The sequence below is a fragment of the Myxocyprinus asiaticus genome, chromosome 29 (assembly GCF_019703515.2).
Source record: "Myxocyprinus asiaticus isolate MX2 ecotype Aquarium Trade chromosome 29, UBuf_Myxa_2, whole genome shotgun sequence".
Lineage (NCBI taxonomy): Eukaryota > Metazoa > Chordata > Actinopteri > Cypriniformes > Catostomidae > Myxocyprinus > Myxocyprinus asiaticus.
Window position 1 is genome coordinate 32,648,257 of NC_059372.1, and position 21,611 is coordinate 32,669,867.

The 21,611-nt window shown below is 38.2% G+C and overlaps 1 protein-coding gene across 1 annotated transcript; it reads right to left on the reverse strand.

Moving 5' to 3' along the window:
* Nucleotides 1–7,131: 7,131 nt before the first annotated feature.
* rybpa (RING1 and YY1 binding protein a) lies at nt 7,132–17,864 on the reverse strand. The gene is made up of 5 exons (XM_051662222.1): nt 17,733–17,864; nt 17,169–17,294; nt 10,283–10,852; nt 9,635–9,727; nt 7,132–8,438 (listed from the first exon to the last, which is right to left on the reverse strand). The coding sequence occupies exons 1-5, from the start codon at nt 17,756–17,758 to the stop codon at nt 8,189–8,191; spliced, it is 1,065 nt and encodes a 354-aa protein (XP_051518182.1). The 5' UTR covers nt 17,759–17,864; the 3' UTR covers nt 7,132–8,188.
* Between the last annotated feature and the right edge of the window lie 3,747 nt (nt 17,865–21,611).

Genomic DNA, 21,611 nt, shown 5'->3' on the forward strand with positions numbered 1-21,611 from the left:
CTAAACTCAAACAGTCCATGTACACCTACAAGAGTCCGGTGCTTCTGTACAAATTTTGTGAGACAAAATTACATAACAGAAAATACTCTGTAAAACAAACTCAAAGACAAACACAAAGAACATGTAGATTCATTCACAAAGTTGTGTTCCTCCCCAAAACAAGCTCCAGCTGCTAGCAGAACCAGCACAAAAAAATAAAAAAGGCTGTTCAGTTTCCTCGGACAATTAAACGAATGTTCAGTGAGCCGGCTGTTCATGAGTGCAGCAGATGACCTAATCCTTCCAATGACCTGCAAATAAATTCACAACTGTCCCAAAGGAGTGTTATTCCACAAAACAAACTCCAACCGCTAGGCGGAACCAGAACAAAAAGAAACAAAACAGGCGCCCAGCTTCCTCGGATGGTCAAGTGTATGTTTAGTGAGACAAGCTCACTTGGAGGCAACGTGAGAAACACACCTTGACTTCCTCAGTCCATCAATTTTATGAAAGACATCGCTTGCTGTGGGCATGCAAATACCCTGCAGCCATCCTTAGTATCCATTCTCAATTTAGCCGGGAACATCAGTGCAAATGCGACCCTCCGTTGACACGAAAGTTTCTTGAAGGAGTGTTATTCCACAAAACAAACTCCAGCTGCTAGGTGAAACCAACACAAAAAGGAACAAAAAGGCACCCAGCTTCCACAGACATTGAAGTGTATGTTCAACGAGTCGTGCTTACTTGGGGGATCTCTGAGCCAGGAGTCTGTGAGCTCACTCAATTTCCAGCTTATGGCCTGTTATGTCGAGCAGACTCGGGAAGAGCTCGTCTAGGAATTTCACCATATCTCGGCCTTCCTCATGCTCAGGAATTCCAACAATTCGGATGTTGTTTCACTGATAACAATTCTCAAGGTCTTCCAGCTTTTCCCAAACACGTTCAAAATCTGCTTTGGTCACTAGCGGATTAGCAGCTAATACCCTCTCCGATGACTCCAGATAATCGAACCGTTTCTCAACCTCCCTGTTTCTTGTAACCAACTCAGAGAATTAAGCCTCCATCGCCGTAATCAATTGACGTATTACAGCAAGATCCTCCAAGTCCGCCACAACCTTCGCCAGCATTACAGACATGCTTGACAGCTGCCGTTGAATTTCTCCTGCCGCACCAACCAAATTGAGTCCCTGGTCTGCGGCCCTGTCTAGGGTATCAGCTTGAGCACGTTAGTGTCTTTTAATATCTCCAGAGCCCGAGGATTTTGAATTCTTTGATATGAAGATTGCTTAGAACAGTTATGTAGCAGGGTGTATCGAATCTCACCGGTTTATGATACAAAACGAATTAAAAGCTAGCAAAGTGCGCAGAGCTGGCCGTTCACATGTCCGACCCCCGCATGGTGCCATGCGACTCCCTCCCATATAAATGTAATACATAACTTACATACATAACTCAAAACTAAAATAAAAAAAATAATAGTGAATCAGAAAAAACATAAAAAAACATTCGATTTTTGGTTCCTGATCTAAATAAAGAGTGAAATAAACATAAACCATTTCAATATCCATTGTGTGAAAATAATTTCTGTCAGTTGTTTAAAAAATATGACTGTCCCACAGTTGAGGCATCATTTTAACCATAATAGTTTTTTTTTGTAGTTTTTTTTATTAGTGTACTTGTTAACCTAGTCAACAAAAGAATAGAGCATGCTTGAGATTAAATATGAGACAAGTGGTGTTTAAAGAAAACAAAGAAAATACAAGATATCATTCAGAATATCTTTTATTGGGTGTAATTTTTTATCCAGCTGTAATTTTCCCAAATTATAGAAAAAGTGTGAAAATATTAATAATTTGTGCATATTTGGGATACATAATACATTGGTAATGAAATTAGCCTTAGCAAGACAAGGCAGCCAGCCATATAAATTAAAAAATGTAAAAAAAAATATAATTTCCATCAGCATCATTTCCACCACAAAATTCTTTTAAACACAATACAGAATTTGAGATGTGCTGGAAATGACTATGCGGTGGGAATTTTCATGGCTTTCAGAAAAAAACATATGACATAAATCTCCTGTGATGCATGTGCATGCACTGATGGACATTGTTAATGGACAATTTTTTTAATAAACTAGTATGAAAAATGTTTTAACAAGACTTTGATTTCTAGAAGTCCACAGTGCTAAAAGTGCCCAAAGTTGAAGAAGCACCCGTCCCTGAATAAATAACCTTTTCTGTCCCTGGAATAACATAAGCCAAGGAACCAATCATTGCTGTCTGACTTTAGGGATCGGGATAGGCTTATAACCTGGAATTACATATGAATCAATCATTGCCATCTGGTTTTAGGTGTAGGTTTAAGCTTAGGAACTGAGATGACTTTCCTATCACTCTCCTCAGACTTTAGACATAGGCTTAGCGTTAGGGTTAGAGCCCTGAACAATATAAATTTCAACCAATCATTTTCCCTTTGAATTTAGGGGTGTGTTTAGGGTTAGGAATAATATACAAGGCAAAACTGTATTAATCTTTATTGAAACTTGAAAATTTGCAAGAGGCAAATTAAAGGATGTCCAGTGCAGTGCTCAATCCTCTCCATCGTCTTCATCAGATGGTATCATAGGTATAAGTCAAAAGACATTTAAGGCCTTTAGAGTTCCCATTCTTAGACACTCCCTGAAACCTTCCAGAAACCCTTTGATTTAGTTGGAGGTTTCTGATTGGTTCATAGATTAATGTTGTTCAAGGAACAATAAAATGATTTTGATCCAGTAGCATGTTCTACTTCTGTAAATCAGTCATTTGGACTAAAATAGAGGTTGCAAACTGAAGTCACAATATATATTTTAAATAAAAATGAGTGATTAACTGCCCCAGAAAGGATGTTTCAATCAACAGTAAGTTGTTTAAAAAAATTTAATTGTATGTAACACAGTAAATCATATTGTACTTTCTGGTCCTACACAAAAACGAACCACTTTGCCCAACCAATTGCCCAACTCAATGATCAGTGTTGGCTTCAAAAAAGGACACTCACTAGAGACTGCCCTCTTGTCAGTAGCTGAAACCCTGCGATTTGCCAGAGCTAACTCCAAATTATCTGTCCTCATCCTCCTTGACTTGTCTGCTGCCTTCTACACAGTAAACCACAAGATCCTCATGCCCACCCTCTCTGACCTGGGCATCACAGGAACTGCGCTTGGATGGTTTGAGTCATATCTCACTGTCAGATCATTCAAGGTCTCCTGGAGAGGAGAGGTGTCACACCAGCTGACCACTGGGGTTCCTCAAGGATCAGTGCTTGGACCCCTCCTTTTCTCGAGGTACACAACATCACTTGGACCGGTCATTGAGGCACATGGCTTTTTCTACCACTGCTACGCTGATGATACACAGTTCTACCTGTCGTTCCAGCCGGATGACCCTAATTTCTCAGCTTGTATCTCTGCCTGCCTCTCTGACATTTCGGCCTGGATGAAGGAACGACACCTTCGGCTCAACCTTGCCAAGACAGAACTCCTCTACTAAATGTAAATGTAAATGTGTTGGGTGTGTCCGATTACAAAGTAATTAGTTATTGTAATCAAATTACTTTTTAGTCAAAAAGGCATTGCATTTTAATCAGATTACAGTTACTGACTTTCAATTAGAGTAATTACTTTTAAGTAAATTACTTGCGCTAATGTAAAATGTATATCCCCGCCAACCCATCTGTTGACCACAACCTCACTATTCATCTTGGTCCAACTACACTAACACCAACCAGAACAGCTCGGAACCTGGGAGTGGTGGTAGATGGCCAGCTTAATTTTACTGTACACATCTCATCAACCACCCGGTCTTGCAGGTTTGCGCTTTACAACATCAGGAAAATCAGACCTTTCCTGTCTGAATCTGCTACACAGCTCCTGGTCCAAGCTGTGGTCATTTCAAGACTGGATTACTGCAATGCTCTGTTGGCTGGCCTTTCAGCTAACACAATTAAGCCACTGCAGATGGCCCAGAATGCAGCAGCATGTCTTGTATTCAATCAGCCAAAAAGGGCTCATGTCACCCCACTCTTGATTTCACTCTGGCTACATGTAGCTGCCCGCATCAAATTCAAGGCTTTGACTCTGGCTTTCAGGACAGCCAATGGAAGCACACCCTCTTACTTCAAGTCACTTCTTCAGGTCTATGCTCCAACTTGTTCTCTGCGGTCTATGAATGAGTGATGCCTGTTAGTCCCATCACAAAGAGGCTCAAAGTCTATTTCATGATCATTCACTTTCTCTGCTCCTCTGTGGTGGAATGTACTTCCAGCCTCCACACGATCTGCTGTTACCTTCTCAACATTCAAGAACCAGCTTAAAACACATCTGTTCCACGAGCACTTAACCAACCCACACAAATTGCACTTAATACTGCACTTAACCTGCACTTAATGTACAAAAAGAAAAAAAATCCTTGTCTGTCTCTTCTGTGCTAGCAAATTTACTACTTCAGCCACTGAGAACTTGGCAGTCCTATACTGCAGATGTTGTTAAACTTTGTATGACAAATTGTTTGCTATGTGTCTCATTTAAGTCGCTTTGGATAAAAGCGTCTGCTAAATGACTTAATGTAAATGTAAATGTGTTGGGTGTATCCGATTACAAAGTAATTAGTTATTGTAATCAAATTACTTTTTAGTCAAAAAGGTAGTGCATTTTAATCAGATTACAGTTACTGACCTTCAATTAGAGTAATTACTTTTAAGTAACTCACTTGCGCTAAAGTAAAATGTATAATCTATTTAAAATATGAGTTCATATATATGTCTGTTAGCATTTCTGTGACAGCTGAAGGGTGTGCGACAGTAAATGAGGAAATATAGACACTTTGAATTTGAACGGAAAACCAAAAACTTTTCTAGGAAAATGATTTAGAAAGTAGCTTAAAGGTAAAATAATAAGTAAGGAGATACATTTTTAGATTAAGTAATCAGTAAAGTAATCTGATTACATTTTGGAGAATTAATTAGTAACTTGTAGTGGATTACTTATTTTGAGTCACTTACCCAACACTGTTAATGATCACATCGACATTCTTTATTTATTTATTTTTTTATTAGAAGTCAAATAGGAGTTCAAAACAATGTTGTCCATTTAGGTAGAGACATTCTTACCAAATTACTTCTTATGGTTTTCATAATTCTGTACAATAACTATGTACAGAAAAGAAAGAAACAAACAAACAAACAAAGAAAAAAACATAAAAATTCAGAAAATTACACAGGGGATAACACAAAAGAGAAGCAAGTTCACATAGCAGCAGGATCAATTATTTCACATGTAGCTATTACAGTTGACACCTATAATCTTATTAAATTGAGTCCACGAATTCCTTCCACCTTCCACACAACGAGCCACCCTTTCATTTTTTCAACCTCAGTAAGAAAGACAAAGATTCCATTCTATCTAAGTATCCCATGCACTATATTCCTCTAGTCATCTATTGTTGGCGGTCCAGGCTGAAGCCACTTGCGGGTGATAGCTTTCTTGCTAGTAGCCAAAAATATTCTCCACAGATATCTAAAATTGAATTCCTGTTGATCAATCTCTCCCAGGTACAACACAATATATTGAAATGGAATCTTCATTTCAAATAAAGTCTCTAAATTTCTATGAATGTCTGTCCAGTATAAATGTATAGCCCAGAATATGTGGTAATGATCTGCCACCTCGGATCAACAAAGTCTCCAGCACTGAGTTCCAGAAGAACCATAACTCTTTTGTGCCGGGGTAACAAAAAAATCACATTACATTCTTCCAAGCAAATATCCTCCACTGTTGAGATCCAGTAGTTTCCCATTGGTATTTACAGTACATATTTTAAGACAATCCTCATCCGTTATAATTACATTACTTTCATTTTCCCATTTCATTCTAACCTTCGTGATGGATTCTGACCTGCCCTTTTGGATACCTTGGTACAAATTAGAAAATAATTTACTTGTTGTTTGGGCCTTCTCAGCTGACAGAAATATCGTAATCAGATCATTTTTTGGCTAGTTCTTGTTCTTATTCACTATTAAATCAAAGTAGTGTCTTACCTGAAAATATTTATGTAAACTCCGGTTTTCTAAACCAAACTGATCTTTTAATTCTTGAAAACTTAAAGCCTTATTCTTTGTGATACTGTGGTATGATGTGATACCTTTCATGGTCCATCTTTTAAATGTCATATACAATTTGTTTGGGTTAAAATCTGAATCATATGCACACCATATCAGTATATTTAAGATCTCTTAAATTATATGTTTTTATAACAGTGCTCCACAATTCCAGAGTCACAGTGATCCATAGATGTTTCACTTATAACATTTTTTAATAGTTTTTCATCTGCTATTACCACTTGTATGGGTATTTCTGGAGAAAGTGGTCATTTGATCTATTTCCACCTCGTATCTTGGATTAAGCCAACACAACAACGGTCTTAATTGAGCAGCTATATAATAATCTTTAAAAGATGGAATCTTCCTTTTTCCTTTCATAACTGAAATGTACCGTAACGAATTCTAGGCTTTTTACCCTGCCAAATAAATCTTTTGACCCATTTATCCCATTCTTTAAATAGTTGATACAAAAGTCTCGGTAACATATTCATTTTGATGCCGTCTACTCTTGACCCTAAATTTAAGAAAGGGATTATACTCCACCTCATATCTGAATGCATCTTACTATTTAAGGGTCTATAGTTCACATCTGATAATTTACTAATATCTTCTGGCAGTTGTATACCAAAATATGTTATTACTTCTGATTTATAGTTCATCTTATATTTAACTTAAATTTCCTCCGAAGGTGCATAGTTAAAACAAATAAGATGTGTTTTCTGTACATTCAACCTATATCCTGAGAAGGTGCCAAACATTTCTAGTGATGGCATGAGTCATCCCCCATCCTTATCCCCCTAACATGGGGGCAATTGAATATAGAGGGCAAATAGGAGGGGTGAAAGAGGACATCCCTCCTTTGTGCCCCTCTCTATCTAGAAGTATTTGTAAGGCTCCCATTCACTTTAATCCTTGCTTGTGGCTTCTGGTATATCAACTGAATGGCTTTAAGAATGTTTTCATAAAATCCAAATTTCACATTGACATTCGTAAGATGCTCTGAGACAATAGTGAGTTTAAGAAGGTTTTTATTAGCTTCATAAGCTTTTAGATTTTTAACAAAAGTTAGAATTAATAAACCTGTGCTAAACTTTTCGTATGGGCAAGAAGCCAATTGTATAATGGTTTAATCACAACTCTCAGACTACTCGAGTCCCATAAAACACATTTGAGTATCCAGAGTATTTGTGATTGAGTTGACCAATTTCAGTAGAGATCTTGTTGATCTTCACTAAGTACAGTTAACCGTGATGTATATGCTTTGTGAACTCTTCAACATGTCAAAAAAGACTTCTTTGCACACTTTAAAAGTCATTACATTCCCATTACACTGAATAATAGACAGTATTGTGAATCCTGATATAATTTTACAAGAAATATGCAAAGTTTTAAAGTCTAAAAACAGAGAAAGATAAAGAACAATATTCTAAATACTCTCTTATCTTGTGAACCCCAAAACATGTCTACATGGTACACTGTATGGATTTCAAAGTTGGCCTTGTATTTATAATACTGTAAACTCACATAATCACACTTTGTGTTTCCACCATGTAAACACACAAGAGTCTGTCGTATGAAATAATAAGGGAACAAATCTCCCTTTACAAGGTGGTATACAGCATGATCTTATTGTTGAATCCTTACTTTCTACAAACATCTGCGGCAACAAATTGTTGACTCTGAGTTGGAGAAAGAAGCTCAGATACATTTAGCATAAACAATTCTAAGCTCTAAACACAAAGTCAAAACAGCCGTCTGCACGATTTCATGACAATGAAGGATAATAATGCAAACATGGAGTGCCAATTTCTGTAATGCACAAATCGGGATTATATCTTGTAAGAGTAGGGCACAGAATATACAGTGGGTCTCGGCGTGAAAGTGACTCACATAAACATCAACACATCAATCTAATAGGTGCTCCATGAGGGATTTAAACAGGTAACGTCTGCCTGTATGTCAGGATGGGCATTGCCTAAATGGGTTGGAAAGATCCCTCATCCACATAAGGTGACTATAACAGTTACATGTGTGGCTGTAGGAGCTCCAGCTCTTGTGAAGAGAGATTTCACAGGGTCTCGTTATGGCCAGTTGAGTGGTCTCTTCTAGGGGTAGAGGCGCGGGAGGAGCCCTTGTCCGTGCTCTCCGAGCTGGAGCTCAGGTGCTGCTGCTCAGAGCCAGCACTGGAGGTGACCGTGGACGAGGAGGTGGATGAGGAGCGAGTCTTCTCCTTGAAGTCTGTGATGATGACAGTCACATTGCCCACTGTTATAGCAAGCTGCTGAGCAGAGCTCCTGTCTACGTTCTTCAGTTTAGGTCTGAAATGCAAGAGTAAAACAAAGAATTACACATGCACAGTTTATTGCTCACAATATTGCTCACAATAACAATCTTTAAAGGTGCAATCTTTTACTGACAATTTTCAGCATGGATTTAACATCATGCAAAACTTTTCAGTTACTAATGCAATGGCATAGTAGAAATACACTATTTCAAAGGTGTATTGATCAGTTGTGATACATTTTTCTCAATGAAAGTGTTATAGAGAAAGTGAGTTGTATTCAGAGCTTGTCATATGATCTCAACATGTCAGCCACCCTGAGGGGGTGGAAAAACAGCTTTTTCTAGGTCACTGATACAACTGAGGTCTTCATCTAATGCAGTGTACATCCTTTTAAAGGAATATTCTGTATGGAGGTAAATGGGGCCAGTCCATAAGCACTACAGTAGACATCAATTCAAAAGTATAGCCACAAGATGTAAAAATTAAATGCGTTAACATGATTTTAGTGTGATAAAATTGCTTACAAACCTTATCTATGTAAAGTTCTATCCAATATTACAACTTTATTGTGATGAAAACGAAACCCTGTAATTCCAGTAATGGAATTATTGTTTACATTCTGGCCCCATTCACTTCCAATGTCAGTGCCTTACTGTAACTGTTTATATATATATATATATATATATATATATATATATATATATATATATATATATATATATATATATATATATATATATATATATATATAAATGAGGTGGAGTCGAATCAACATTATGCCACAAATGCTGTTGATTGAGCTTAACTTGTATTGAACCCAGAATATTCCTTTAAACACATTTGTATTAATAGTACTATAAGTAGGGTACAACGGGGCTTAAGGCCCTTTATTTGCCATTTTCAGTTTTGTTCAAGGTGATTTAATCAAAAGTTTTTAATAACTGTCCAATAAGTGAAAAAAAAAAAAAAAAAAAATAGCATTTGGGGTAATAAAAAAAATAAACCTTTTGCAGGGGTAAAAAAAAAAAAAAAGCCCCCCTTTTGCAGGGGCTAACTATTAGCTAAACTATTACTTAACGTTTAGCTGCTCATTGGATTCCCCCAAAATAACTCTTTATACATTGGAGTCATGAGCACAAATCAAGAATCCTTCAACAGATCACAAATCCGTGCAGGTAGAATCCTGCCTTCTATAAGAAAACTGCTGAAGCAGATCAGTTCTGAACTTACCGTGAAATACTGGATTTGTTTTTCTTCGTGACAGACTTGCCAGGCTTCATGATATTACTGTCACCAGCTGGGCCTTTTTGAATGAGTTTAGGCCTGTAAATGTTGTTACAAAATGCCGTTAGTACCAGACCATCACTGTTCATGATAAAATATCAAGTGAGGACCTTTTTATGTGCATATTTTATACACAGACCTCGTTTACATCTAATATTAAGATCTGTCTCGAGTGATTCAATCACGTGAAGCATGCATATGTGGGTGAAATGAAAATTATAAAATTAGATTTTCAAATATAGGAAAAAAACAGTGTGCAGAATTTGTTTCGTGCTTTTACCATTTTCTTCACTTTTTGTGCAGTATCAATATGCAGTAAAAAACTGATATAGTGAGTGTATTTAGTCACAAAAAGAAATATTCACAGGATACAGATGTTCCTACCAGGTGTAAACAGCAATTTGTCTTGCCTGTCCACTTGTGATTGGATTACCCAAGATGGATGTTATAACCAAAATGTAAATAGCCACAGACATTACACACCACAAATTAAGTCTAAAACATGGCTGGATAAGGGGCCATTCAGACCTGGTTTCTCGAGCACAGAAAGACACAAATACACATTCGGTATGAACAGCTCTTAACAATACTCACTTTATCTTCTTTACAGTGGGTTTTTTAGATGGAGTGAGGCTTTTATGTCTATCTTTGTGTTTCTCCATCATGGCTCTTTCTATCTTTCCCTTTTTGAGTTCCTCTCTCGCTGCGCCCATCCTCTCTGCCGGCTGCATCCCAGGTCCTGCTGTGTGCAGATGCTGTTTATCCATGTGCTCTATATCAGGCTGCAGTTTGTCCAGCATTGCTCCAACCGTGTGCTCTCTGTCTATTGTGTTGTGCTGCAGCAGGTCCTGGGTCAGTTCCGCTCTCTCAGGCTGTCTGTCTGTATTGAGCTGCTGGTTCTTGTCCAGCCCACGCTCCTGTCTCTGCTCCTTATGAGAATGTCCTCTGTCTGGCTGTCCCCCGTCCAGACCTAATCTCTCTGGATGGTCGGAGTCAGGGTGGAGACTGCTGAGTCTGTCCGAATCGGAGTTGTCCATGTCAAAGTGTTCGTCGTCAGGCAGGTCTCTGTCTGTCCTCTCTCTTCTTTCTTTCTTAGTTGGGGGTGGAGCGGCGTACTGTTGAGCGACCTGCTGTGCCACGAGTTGAGAGTTTATCCTAGGTTTTCTGGAAAAGTAAAATGATATCAAATCTATTGAACTGAAGGGGTTTGATTATTTTATTTTGTATTTGATTGTGAGCCTAGAACAAAGCATTATACCAGTGCCAATATCTGGAGTGCAAGGTGACAGTTGGCCAATATAATATTGGATAAATTGTTCATTAATGTTTTTTAATCAACATCAAGAATTTACTGTATGTTAAAATTTACATGTAAGTATAAAGGCCAAAGTATACTATGGGTGTGCGCGTTGCGGATCCCTCCGCGCACAGTATGTGTGACGCAAATTGTGTCACCAGCACAGCTGCGTGGCTTGACCTCACACGGCCTAGATTTTCTTGATTTGCACACGCAGCCCTTGTCTGTGCGTGTCGTTTGCACATGCGCTGGCCACTGACTGTACTAAAAGAGTGTCACAAACAGTTGTAATGCGCATGCAGCGAACGCGATCCTATTCGTTCGTGGTCAGAAAAGTATACTCAGAAAGGTGACACGGTTGACCGGGCGTGAGGCGATCCGGAAAGAGGCAAAAGGAAGTATACCTGGGCCTTAAGGAACACTATATTTTAGATACCATGACTGGTTACACATTTTTACCAGTTTTTAGCCTTCACTAGTTCATTTTAAATGGTCTAGTGTTGTGACAAATAAGGTCATAAAAAGCCAATTCATAATAATCATAGAAGAATTAGAAAAATGTGATTTAATATATTTTTAGATGGAGTATAACGTCACACCACAGGACATGTAAACATATATACAGTTGTGTTCAAATGTTTGCATACCCTTGGAGAATTGGTAATATATGTACCATTTTTAAAGAAAACATGAGTGAGCAGGCAAAACACATTTCTTTTATTTCTTATGGGATTCATATTCAACTGTAGGTTATAACAGAATGGCACAATCATAAAACAAAACATGACAACAATGAAAAAAATGAAATGACCCCTGTTCAAAAGTCTGCATACCCTTAGTTCTTAATACTGTGTATTGCCCCCTTTAGCGTCAATGACAGCGTGCAGTCTTTTGTAATAGTTGTCTATGAGGCCCCAAATTCTTGCAGGTGTTATAGCTGCCCATTCGTCTTGGCAAAATGCCTCCAGGTCATGCAAAGTCTTTGATCGTCTTGCATGAACTGCATGTTTGAGATCTCCCCAGAGTGGCTCGATCATATTAAGGTCAGGAGACTGTGAAGGCCACTCCAGAACCTTCACCTTTTTCTGCTGTAACCACTGGAGGGTCAACTTGGCCTTGTACTTAGGGTCATTGTCGTGCTGGAAAGTCCAAGAGCGTCCCATGCGCAGCTTTTGTGCAGAAGAATGCAAATTGTCTGCCAGTATTTTCTGATAACCTGCTGCATTCATCTTGCCATCAATTCTCACAAGATTCCCCGTGCCTTTAGAGCTCACCCCCCCCCCAAAACATCAGTGAGCCACCACCATGCTTCACAGTGGGGATAGTATTCTTTTCACTATAGGCCTTGTTAACCCCTCTCCAAACATAGCGCTTATGGTTGCGACCATAAAGCTCTATTTTGGTCTCGTCACTCCAAATTTCAGTGTGCCAGAAGCTGTGAGGAGTGCCAAGGTGTTTTCGGGATATTTTAACCGGGCTTTTTTTGGCATTGGCGCAGTAAAGGCTTCTTTCTGGCAACTCGACCATGCAGCTCATTTTTGTTCAAGTATCGTCATATTGTGCTCCTTGAAACAACCACACTGTCTTTTTCCAGAGCAGCCTGTATTTCTCCTGAGGTTGACTGTATTCCTCCTGAGGCAGTTGTGTCTGTAATCTTTCTTGGTCTACCTGACCTTGGCTTGGTATCAAGAGATCCCCGAATTTTCCACTTCTTAATAAGTGATTGAACAGTATTGACTGGCATTTTCAAGGCTTTGGATATCTTTTTATATCCTTTTCCATCTTTATAAAGTTCCATTACCTTGTTACGCAGGCCTTTTGACAGTTCTTTTCTGCTCCCCATGGCTCAGTATCTAGCCTGCTCAGTGCATCCACGTGAGAGCTAACAAACTCATTGACTATTTATACACAGACGCTAATTGCAATTTAAAAAGCCACAGGTGTGGGAAATTAAACTTTAATTGCCATTTAAACCTGTGTGTGTCACCTTGTGTGTCTGTAACAAGGCCAAATATTCAAGGGAATGTAAACTTTTGATCAGGGCCATTTGGGTGATTTCTGTTATCATTATGATTTAAAAAGGAGCCAAACAACTATGTGATGATAAATGGCTTCATATGATCACTATCCTTAAATAAAAGTTTTTTTGACTGATCAGTCATATTTTCAAAATCAATGCCAAAATTTCACAATTTCTGCCAGGGTATGCAAACTTTTGAGCACAACTGTATATAATACAATTTAAAGGTATAGCATTTAAGAATTGCTTAATACAGTATTAATTCAAATTTGACAAATAAAAAAAAATGCTTATTATCAAATGACATGGTTATCGGCTGATGCTGAACATCTCAAAATGGCCAGATATAGACAAATTAATCACCCCTGCCAATATATCAATCTATCACTAATTCCAACACCTTTGTATATACTGGCCCGGCAGAGAGCATTGTGAGATTCTGGGCAATCATGTTATTCAAGGGGTTTGAACAATTCTAGGTTTGAAACATTACCTCTCAGTGATAAATAAGAACATTTCAAGTAGAAAACTGCAGTAAATACTCATTGATCTAAGTTAATAATACCCTGCTGATTGTTTGCGTTTGAATGGTAGTTCTCTATGATGTTTTAATTATATTATCTGTGTACTGTTCCAGATTTTACTACATCTGTGTTATACTGACAGCACATACTAAGCATTCCCTAATCTTATTAAAGTGTTAGAGGTTGCGTCCATCATATTGCACTGCTGTCATACTCATAAACATGCAATATTACACTTTTAAAAACTGTAAAACTTTTCTGATAAAATATCTTGACTGGTAAATACGCATTGTCATAGCACTGATTAACTGAGTATTTCGAACGTTTTTTTTATTTTTTTTTTTATTTACAGTCACCTAACATGAAAATTGTTTAGTTTTGGAACAACATGAGGGTGAGTAAATGAAGACATAATTTTTATTTTTTAGATACAAATATAACTTTAATAGTCTTTAATTTAAGGGCATTACTGTAAATACGTTTTGTTTGTTTTTATAAAACTAGAAATGAGTCAAATCTATTTTCTGGGCTGATGGTAAGCTATAGTAGTTGTGGCATGCTGACGTTGTATTTAATCTGCAATATTACTTAATTAAGGTTATATAAAGTGTTCCAAAATTTCAGTACATTAAAGAGCAGCAGGGTCGAATTTTTAAGTAAAAGCCCCCTTTGGTTAGTTTGAAAACATAAAAACTACTTTGGCTGGCATTTTCTTCAGTATTATTAGTGTGTGTGGTGCACAGTGTGAGATTGGCTGAAAACAAGAGAAAGGGAGAGGGTTTATAAAAAGTTTTTTTTTTTTTTTCTGTCTGTATGGTGCCCAGCCGATTCCCCCAGCTGTTGCTACTAAGGAGTGTAACAGTGACCAGACGCCACAGATACTAAACCAGCGGTACTCACTCAAGCTAGCAGCAGATCTCGGAACAGACTAATAAACACTGCAGAATAAAAACAAGCTCTGTACTAGGCAGCAGGGACTGATCCTGTTGTTTTAACAAAGCTAGAAAGTCAACATTCAAGCAAGCCATATATACTGAGAGGAGATCACACCGTACACAATACATGAAAAGACTGTAATTCTAGGAGAGATATGAACACCTGCGATGCAGCCAGTACACACTCGCAAATGAGCAAAACGTCAAAGAATACATAGTTTTGGTCTGACATAATTTCAAGACCACTCCTTCATTTACTATTAAATTTGGACACCTGCATAATCATAATTTGCTCTGGCAAAACAATTTTGATACATAAGATCCTCAATGTGTATTTTTTCACAGTGGACCAATATATCAGTATGAGCAACATACCAATTTAAAGGGATAGTTCACCCAAAAAATTAAAATTCTCTCATCTCATAATTTACTCCAGTGGTTAAATCCATATCTTCAGAAGCGATATGATAGATGTGTGTGAGAAACAGATCAATATTTAAGTCCTTTTTTTTTTTTTCTCATTTGGAAGGCTGCATGCTAGGTAGGACGCGTCCTTTGAAGGCTACGGTATACCGAGTGTCCTCCTTTAAACAAGCCTTGTTTAAATGAGATGGCCTTCGTAGGACAAACGGTTGCTATGACAGCACGTCACTCTTTAACAAGTGTGAGCGCTTTGAGTGAGAAGGGAACAAAGTCCCTCTGGAAGGGAATGCATGAGGTACATTTTAGGAGAGTTATAATGATGTAAAGAGAAAAGAAAATAGATTTTACAGGTGTACTTTTAGTCTAATACTTTATTTTAACTATATATTAATATAATTATACATATTATATATTCTGCACCCATCTACTGAGGTACTTCAACTTGTGAATTAATATTACTTGCATTTGAACATCATATTTACGGGCAAATTGGCGTCATTTTTTTAGACATTTCCGTTGAAGCAAAGAATTGTGGGTTGTGAGTGCCCACGAAGGATACACCTCATGCATACTCCGGATTCCCGTGAAAGAAGGTTGCATTCGAAGGCTGCATTCAAAGTGTCCAACTCACTTTTCTGAAACGAAACAGCCTCGATGACGTATGTGGCCGACAAATGCGACCTCCGGAGGATGCATCCTTCCAAACGAGACACAGCCTATAAATCTCCACTTTCAGTTTACGTCCACATTCTTCTTCTTTTGTTTTTGGCAATTTGCATTCTTTGAGCATATCGCCACCTACTGGGCAGGGAGGAGAATTTATAGAAAAAAAAGGACTGATCTGTTTCTCACCCACACCTATCATATCTCTTCTGAAGATATGGATTTAACCACTGGAGTCATATGGATTACTTTTATGCTGCATTTATGTGTTTTTTGGACACATTCAAAAGGTCTGATCACCATTCACTTGCATTGTATGGACCAACAGAGCTGAGATATTCTTCTAAAAATCTTTGTGTTCAGCAGAAGACAGAAATTCATACACATCTGTGATGGCATGAGGGTGAGTAAATGAGACAATTTTCATTTTTGGGTGAACTATCCCTTTAATTACATTTAATTCACTTTGATATCATTTCAATTGTTCTGGCTGCATGTACAAGCTGCTTGCACTAGTTTTGTGGTTCTCAAACGGTGGTAAATGCTAAAAACAATTTTTTTTAATCTATCTGAAATTTGAATATAGCATATTGCATCTAAGCTCTTAATGCATATAGCGCATTTGGGATGTGAATACTGCTCTATAAAGGCAAAATGCAATAACTATGCCAACAGTGATTTTGAGTTTTGATTGTCCAGCCAAATTTGAATTATGACATTTTCACACCTGTCTGTCACAGGACAGATCATATTCCAAGACACCTGATTTTAGTCATAACTCAAAAAATAAAAATGTTGTTACTGCATTTTGCCTTTACACAGCAGAATAGACAGGTGACGTTTTCTCAAGCTGTGTTCTGGTGCACATTTCAAATATATATTTAATGTGTTTGGATAGCAAAATTTGCATTTTCAATATTCAGATTAGTGGTCAATATAAGACCGATTCTAAAATTGTTACCTATGCATTCCCCCAATCTTGATTGTTTGGTTACATCTTTACTTACAGTCCTTAAAGAGATGTCAATTTGCTCAATGCTGCAAAAACCAGAGGGAACATTGTTGTGGCTACTTGCGTGTTCTGATCTGATCTAATATGGTACCTGAGAAGTTTGAGAACAACTGCACTACACTGCCCTAGTCAGTACACTAAATGCTGGCTGCACGAGTTAAAAGGTGTGTCAATCAAACTCTACATTCCAGCAAGTAACTGATGGTATTGGTGCATTAGGGACCAAAACAATAAAGCAAGCAGCAAAAAAACAGCCACGTGTTGTATTTTCCATTTCAAGCAATAATGCAGCATCAAGCAAAAGACAAATAGCTCAGTGGGCTAACAAATCTGAGATGTTTTAATGCCTTTGTCGAGCAGATTTCCATAGCATGCATCTTTTCCTATAGGTTCATAATTGGGGCACGGATCAGTATGCCTTATCACAGTCCTACTGCCTGTCCTCGTGTGTCATTGAAATTCTACAAGAATCATATGACGTCACAGTGTGGCTAAAGATACAAATCAACAAGTTAGAATATATCAGTGTTGACATCCTCGCTGCACGCATCTGGAATATGTTTCTAATGATTTTGAATACAGAACTCCTGATAGGTGACACTTTACCTTGTTGATGTACCTTTCCGCACATCACATATACTGCATTTGAATGCCTCTGCACTGTTTTTGAAGGTGCAGACGCTACAGTCCCAAAATCCGTTGTCTGCAGAGGGCTTGGCTTGTCTTTTTGGCCTGCAAAATTTAAAGGGAAACATTGTCACGTTATCAAAATAGCATGCTGGATCCTAATTAGTGCAATTGTCATCATGTGCACATAATGCTATGCGCTGTATAGCGCATAAGAGCAAGTTAAAAGACGCCTATCCTCCACAATAACCCCATTAATGTCTCGATTTGATTATTTTGCATGCCTAAACGGCAAAAAGGGCTTCCACGTCGAAAGGAAAGACGAGAGAGAAGAACAGAGGAGGCGTTTCCTGAATTCCCTTTGTCTAACAGTGGATACCGGGAGTCATGCAAGGCTCTGTATCCGCCATGGCTGCGCTTTTTCTGTTAAATCCGAGCTGGAAAAATAAGTAGATTTCAACCACACTGCACCGCTATTGTCCAAAGGACACAAACATGCCAGACGCATTTCGAAAAGACACACCAAATGGGATGTTTCTATACCTTGATGGGCTTTTCTTGTCGCCCATAATGGGAGAAACACCGTCTTCCAGAGGAGGGGGCTTCTGTAATTTACAGTGTGAGCTCCAGACAGAGCCGTCGCTGCTGTTATCGCACACTTGCGCTCGCTGACCGCTGCAGCGCAAGGCGTCGGTCCGTCACGTGACCGCGTCTGCAGCCAATCACAACTTCACCACGTTTAAAAGTCAAAGATGTTTTATATAGAAATTGATCTTTGGAAAACGTGGGCCATTGCAGGCAGCGATTTTGGAATGTATAATGTAATAAATATGATTAAATAATAATAAGAGCCACAAGAGTTATAATGCAAAATTATTTTTAACAAATCTTTAAAGGGATAGTTCACCAAAAAATGAAAATTCTCCCATCATTTACTCGCACTGATGCCATCCCAGATGTGTATGACTTTCTTTCTTCTGCTGAACACAAATGAAGATTTTTAGAAGAATATTTTGGATATGTAGTTCCTTACAATGCAAGTGAATGGTGGCCAGAACTTTGAAGCACCAAAAATCACAAAGGCAGCATAAACATAATCCATAACACTCCAGTGGTTTAATCCATGTCTTCAGAAGCAATATGATAAGTGTGGGTGAGAAACAGATCAATATGTAAGTCCTTTTTTTACTCTAAATCTCTTTGTGTTCAGCAGAAGAAAGAAAGTCATACACATCTTGGATGGCATGAGGGTGAGTAAATGATGAGAGAATTTTCATTTTTTGGGTGAACTATTCCTTTAAATCCCAAACTGAGTGACTATATGAGAGTGAGCGTGTAAATGACTAAAGGTGTGTATGTGTATTTATGACTAATAATCAAAAAGAAGATAAAAAAATAAAATAAAAAAAATATGACTTAGGCCAGAAGATCTGTTTGTAGAATAATACTGGAGCATATCACAGTGTTGGGGTGAGAAGATGTAATTACAAAATGGGTATGTTAGTTATAGTTTTTATTTATAAAATTGTAGGCAAATATAATGAATTTGAAATCAGTAATCATATGGGAAGAAAACTGCCACTGATAAAATGTGTGTAATCAGTCTTTACCTGAAAGAGGGAAACACTGCCTCTCTCTGGTATAAGCCTTTAAAATTAGGAACATACACTGACTGTAATTTTTACTGAACTGGGTCATTTCTGGGATTGGTAATATTTCAATCCTCCAGATTTTTTTTAAAGCGGTGGTTCACTAAAATGAAATGTTAAAAGCTTTTTAAAAGATGTTGATAATTCCATTGTAATGAACTAAAATCTGAGACTGAGAGACACATGAGCAGTAGGTAGTTTATTTTTCAACAAATAGCCTATTGTGTATCCGTGACGGGGTTGAGAACAAAAGTTCAAATCAGAAAAATGCAGAAAATAATAAAAGGGCTTTAATGCCTGAGGTGGGAAAATATGATTTGTAGAGGTTTAATATGTGCCTAATGTTGTGGAGTATTCAGAAAATTAATCAAATGTAACATTTGTTTTTTCTCCAAATTGAAATATTACAGAGTTCCAGGAATGACCCAATTACATATTTGCGCACAGTTACCATAATCCTGCTCTGACATGGTTCATTGTACGGTGTTGTTAACTAAACCCTTACAAAAGCACTATGTACAAAAGTGATGGAATCAAATGGATGTCCAAAAACAAAACTTCATCAAAGTCACAAGTATAGACAAAAACAATGTGCTTAAGATAACAACACACAAGCAATTATAATCTTTCCTGTCTTTATGAACACATACCATTAAACATTCACAGTGCTGTGAAAAAAAAAGTGAACCCTTGGAAATCCTCCTTTGGCAGCAATAACCTCAACTAAGCGTTTCCAGTAGCTGCGGTTTAGACCTGAACCACGCTCAGAAGTAATTTTGGACCATTCTTCCTTACAGAACTGCTTCAGCTCAGCCATATTCTTGGGATGTCTGCTGTGAACGACTCTCTTGGGTTAAGGTCTGGGCTCTGACTGGGCCACTCCAAAAGGTGGATTTTCTTTTTTTGAAGTCATTCTGTAGTGGATTTACTTCAATGTTTAGGGTCATTGTCCTGCTGCATCTCCCAACTTCTACTGAGCTTCAGCTGGCACACAGCCACCAGGATATTTTGATAAACTTGAGAATTAATTTTTCCCTCGATGATGGCAATCAGTCCAGGCCCCGAAGCAGCAAAGCAGCCCCAAATCATGATGCTCCCTCCACCGTACTTCACAGTTGAGATGATGTTTTCATGTTGGTATGCGGAGCCCTATTTATGCCATACGCAGTGATTCTTGTTCTTCCCAAACAATTCAACCTTAGTTTCATCAGTCCACAAAACATTTTCCCAGTAGCGTTGTGGAGAGTCAAGGTGGTCTTTGGCAAAATTTAGGCGTCCAGCAATGTTTTTGTTGGAAAACAGCAGCTACATTCGTGGTGTCCTGCCTTGGACACCATGGCTGTTTAATGTTTTCCGTATAGTAGACTCAGGAACAGAGATCTTAATCAGTAGCAATGATTACTTCAAGTCTTTAGCAGTCACGCTAGGGTTCTTTTTTTACCTCATTGAGCATTCTGCGGTGTGCCCTTTTAGTCATCTTGGCTGGACGGCCACTTCTAGGGAGAGTAGCCACAGTACTAAATCGTCTCCATTTATAGACAATTTGTCTAACTCTGGACAGATAAATTTTTTTTTTGTGAGGCATGGTCCACGTCAGCAGATGTTTCTTGTGAATAACAAATTCATAATTTTTGAGTGATTTTTATAGGTCAAAGTAGTTTTAACTCACACCACCAGACTTGTTTTATTAATTGGATGCTAGGTTTGCCAACTCCTGACTCTAATTAGCTTTTGTTGACGTCATTAGCCTAGGGCTCCACATACTTTTTTCCAACCTACACTGTGAATGTTTGAATGATGTATTCAGTATGTACAAGGACAATACAAATATTTGTGTTTTATTTGATAAAAAAGATTGTGTTTGTTCATTATTGTAACTTAGATGAAAATCAAACCAGATTTTAAGACAAATTTATACATAAATGCAGATAATTCCAAAGGGTTCACATACTTTTTCTTGCCACTGTGTGTGTGTGTGTGTGTGTATATATATATATATATATATATATATATATACCAATCAGCCACAACATTAAAACCACCTGCCTAATATTGTGTAGGTCCTCCTCGTGCCGCCAAAACAGCGCCAACCTCGTCTCACCACAATTGTACAGAGTGGTTATCTGAGTTACCATAGACTTTGTCAATTCGAACCAGTCTGGTCATTCTCTGTTGACCTCTCTCATCAACAAGGCATTTCCATCCACAGAACTGCCCCTCACTGGATGTTTTTTGTTTTTGGCACCATTCTGAGTAAATTCTAGTTTAACAGATACGGGTCAGGAGCTTCAGTTAATGTTCACATCAACCATCAGAATGGGGGGAAAAAAATTTGATCTCAGTGATTTGGACCGTGGCATGATTGTTGGTGCCAGACGGGATGGTTTGAGTAGGCGGAGGCCTCCTCTTTGGCGCCCTCCCAGCAGGTGGCACCCTAGGTGACTGCCTAGTTCGCCTTTGCCTAGAAAAGGCCCTGTCAGAACCAACCAATGACGTATGATGTCAGTGAAGTCAAAACTGATGCAATGCATGATGAATAATGACTTAAAGTTGGGTTTACCACAAAAAGCATTCCCATTGCTTCAGAAGTCTTGGAATATAGCGCACAAGTTGTATGGACTACTTATTATTTTGGAGCTTGACACCCCCAGTCCCCATTCACTTGATATGGAAATTGGTGGCCAGGATATTCATCAAAATTTGCCTTTTGTGTTCCATGGAAGAAGGAAAGTCATATGTTGGGCTTTGAACAACATGGGGATGAGTGTATAAC